The sequence below is a fragment of the Chiloscyllium plagiosum genome, unplaced genomic scaffold (genome assembly GCF_004010195.1).
Source record: "Chiloscyllium plagiosum isolate BGI_BamShark_2017 unplaced genomic scaffold, ASM401019v2 scaf_12267, whole genome shotgun sequence".
In the NCBI taxonomy this organism is placed as follows: domain Eukaryota; kingdom Metazoa; phylum Chordata; class Chondrichthyes; order Orectolobiformes; family Hemiscylliidae; genus Chiloscyllium; species Chiloscyllium plagiosum.
This window is the reverse complement of record NW_025214400.1, coordinates 30,200-31,638: the sequence shown is the minus strand read 5'-3', so window position 1 is coordinate 31,638 and position 1,439 is coordinate 30,200. Positions and strand designations below refer to the sequence as shown.

Below are 1,439 nucleotides of genomic sequence, written 5' to 3'. Positions count from 1 at the left end.
CTCCTTAATGAGGACCAAGTTTCTCGATGTCAATTATGGAATTGGCAAATATGTCAACGAACTGGTGAGAGGGGTGGACTGTCCGTACGGTGCAACCTTTGTAGACACTGTTCACTTCTCAGAGAGTGAGAACCCAAGGCGGGTCAAGAACTCCATCTGTATCTTTGAACAGAATAAACAATTGCCCCTCAGGCGGCACTATTTCAGCTGGAACACACCTCCCTCTTACGGGGGAGTGGCCGACTGTGTGCTGATCATAAGGTCAACCTCCACCGTGGCCAACTATGATTATATCTTCGATTACATATTCCACCACAACGGTGTGATTGAGACCAAGGTCCATCCCTCAGGATATGCACTGACCACATTTCTTTATGAGGGCGGTCTTCTGTACGGAGCAAAACTTGAAGAGAACGTTTTGGGGAATATTCACACTCATTTCTTGCATTTCAAGGCGGATCTGGATGTAGCAGGTAGGTCACAAATTCTGTGTCTCATAATCTTTATTCTCCACAACCACCTGATGAAGGAGCAGTGTTCCAAAAGCTAGTGCTTCCAAGTAAACCTGTTGCACCATCACCTGGTGTTGTGTGATTTTTAACGAAGATCACAAAGTAACTGAAAGCAACAAATGCTGGAGATCACAGCGGCTCAGGCAGCATCCATGGAAAATGAACAAGCTTGGGGATTTTTAGTTGACAGCATCTGCAGTAATTTGCTCCTATCAAGGTTACACAGTAACTTCCATTCAGTTCTGAGGAGGGGATCACTTGGCCTGAAACATTAACTCTTGACTTCTCTGCACATACTGCCAAACCTGCTGAGCTTTTCCAACAATTTTGTTACAAAGTAACTTTAGAAGTTTAAGAACCGTTTTAACATGTTTGATATTTACAGTTCTCTGAAGACTGTGGCAAGGATCTTATTGTTTGGAGATATCTCTGACATGCATCTGGGCCGCCAGGAACTGAAAGTCCTCAGACACATTTTTAAAGAAAAAATAAATTGCCTTAGTATCAAGTCCCTTTTCCCAGCGTGGTAGCAGCCAGTCCAGAGCTGAATCTTGCAGCCATCACTTTAACAATTATTTGTTTGTTATTGTCTTTTTTTTACAAATGCCCATGTGCAGTCCAGCCTATTGTTCTCCTCTTCCTCAGTATATCCTTTTCTTTAAATATTGAAGGTGAAAACTTTCCCCCCAGTATAATCACCGACGGTTCAATTAAAATTAGTCCTGTCATAGGAAAAGCAATCTCTGCAATTGAATCCTGTCTTTTTTTTTTCCCCCCTGGATGCTGTGAGCTTGGATAATTGAGGTAGCCTGCCTTCCAACATTATTCCTGTCTTCACGAGCTATCAATGTCAGTGAGTTTTGGCTCTTGTCCAAGGAGCAGTGGCTAATGCAATGTACAGAGATTGTCTCTAGAAGAAATACAGTA

At 42.7% G+C, this 1,439-nt stretch overlaps 1 protein-coding gene across 1 annotated transcript in view; it reads left to right on the top strand.

Moving 5' to 3' along the window:
- The window catches only part of LOC122547879 (membrane primary amine oxidase-like), a gene marked incomplete at its 3' end in the record, with an annotated part of 1,320 nt that extends 847 nt beyond the window's left edge, over positions 1-473 (top strand). Inside the window, exon 2 of the mRNA XM_043686450.1 lies at positions 12-473. Coding sequence (XP_043542385.1) covers positions 12-473 — 462 coding nt within the window. The remainder of the gene's footprint in view (positions 1-11) is intronic.
- Positions 474-1,439: the final 966 nt, after the last annotated feature.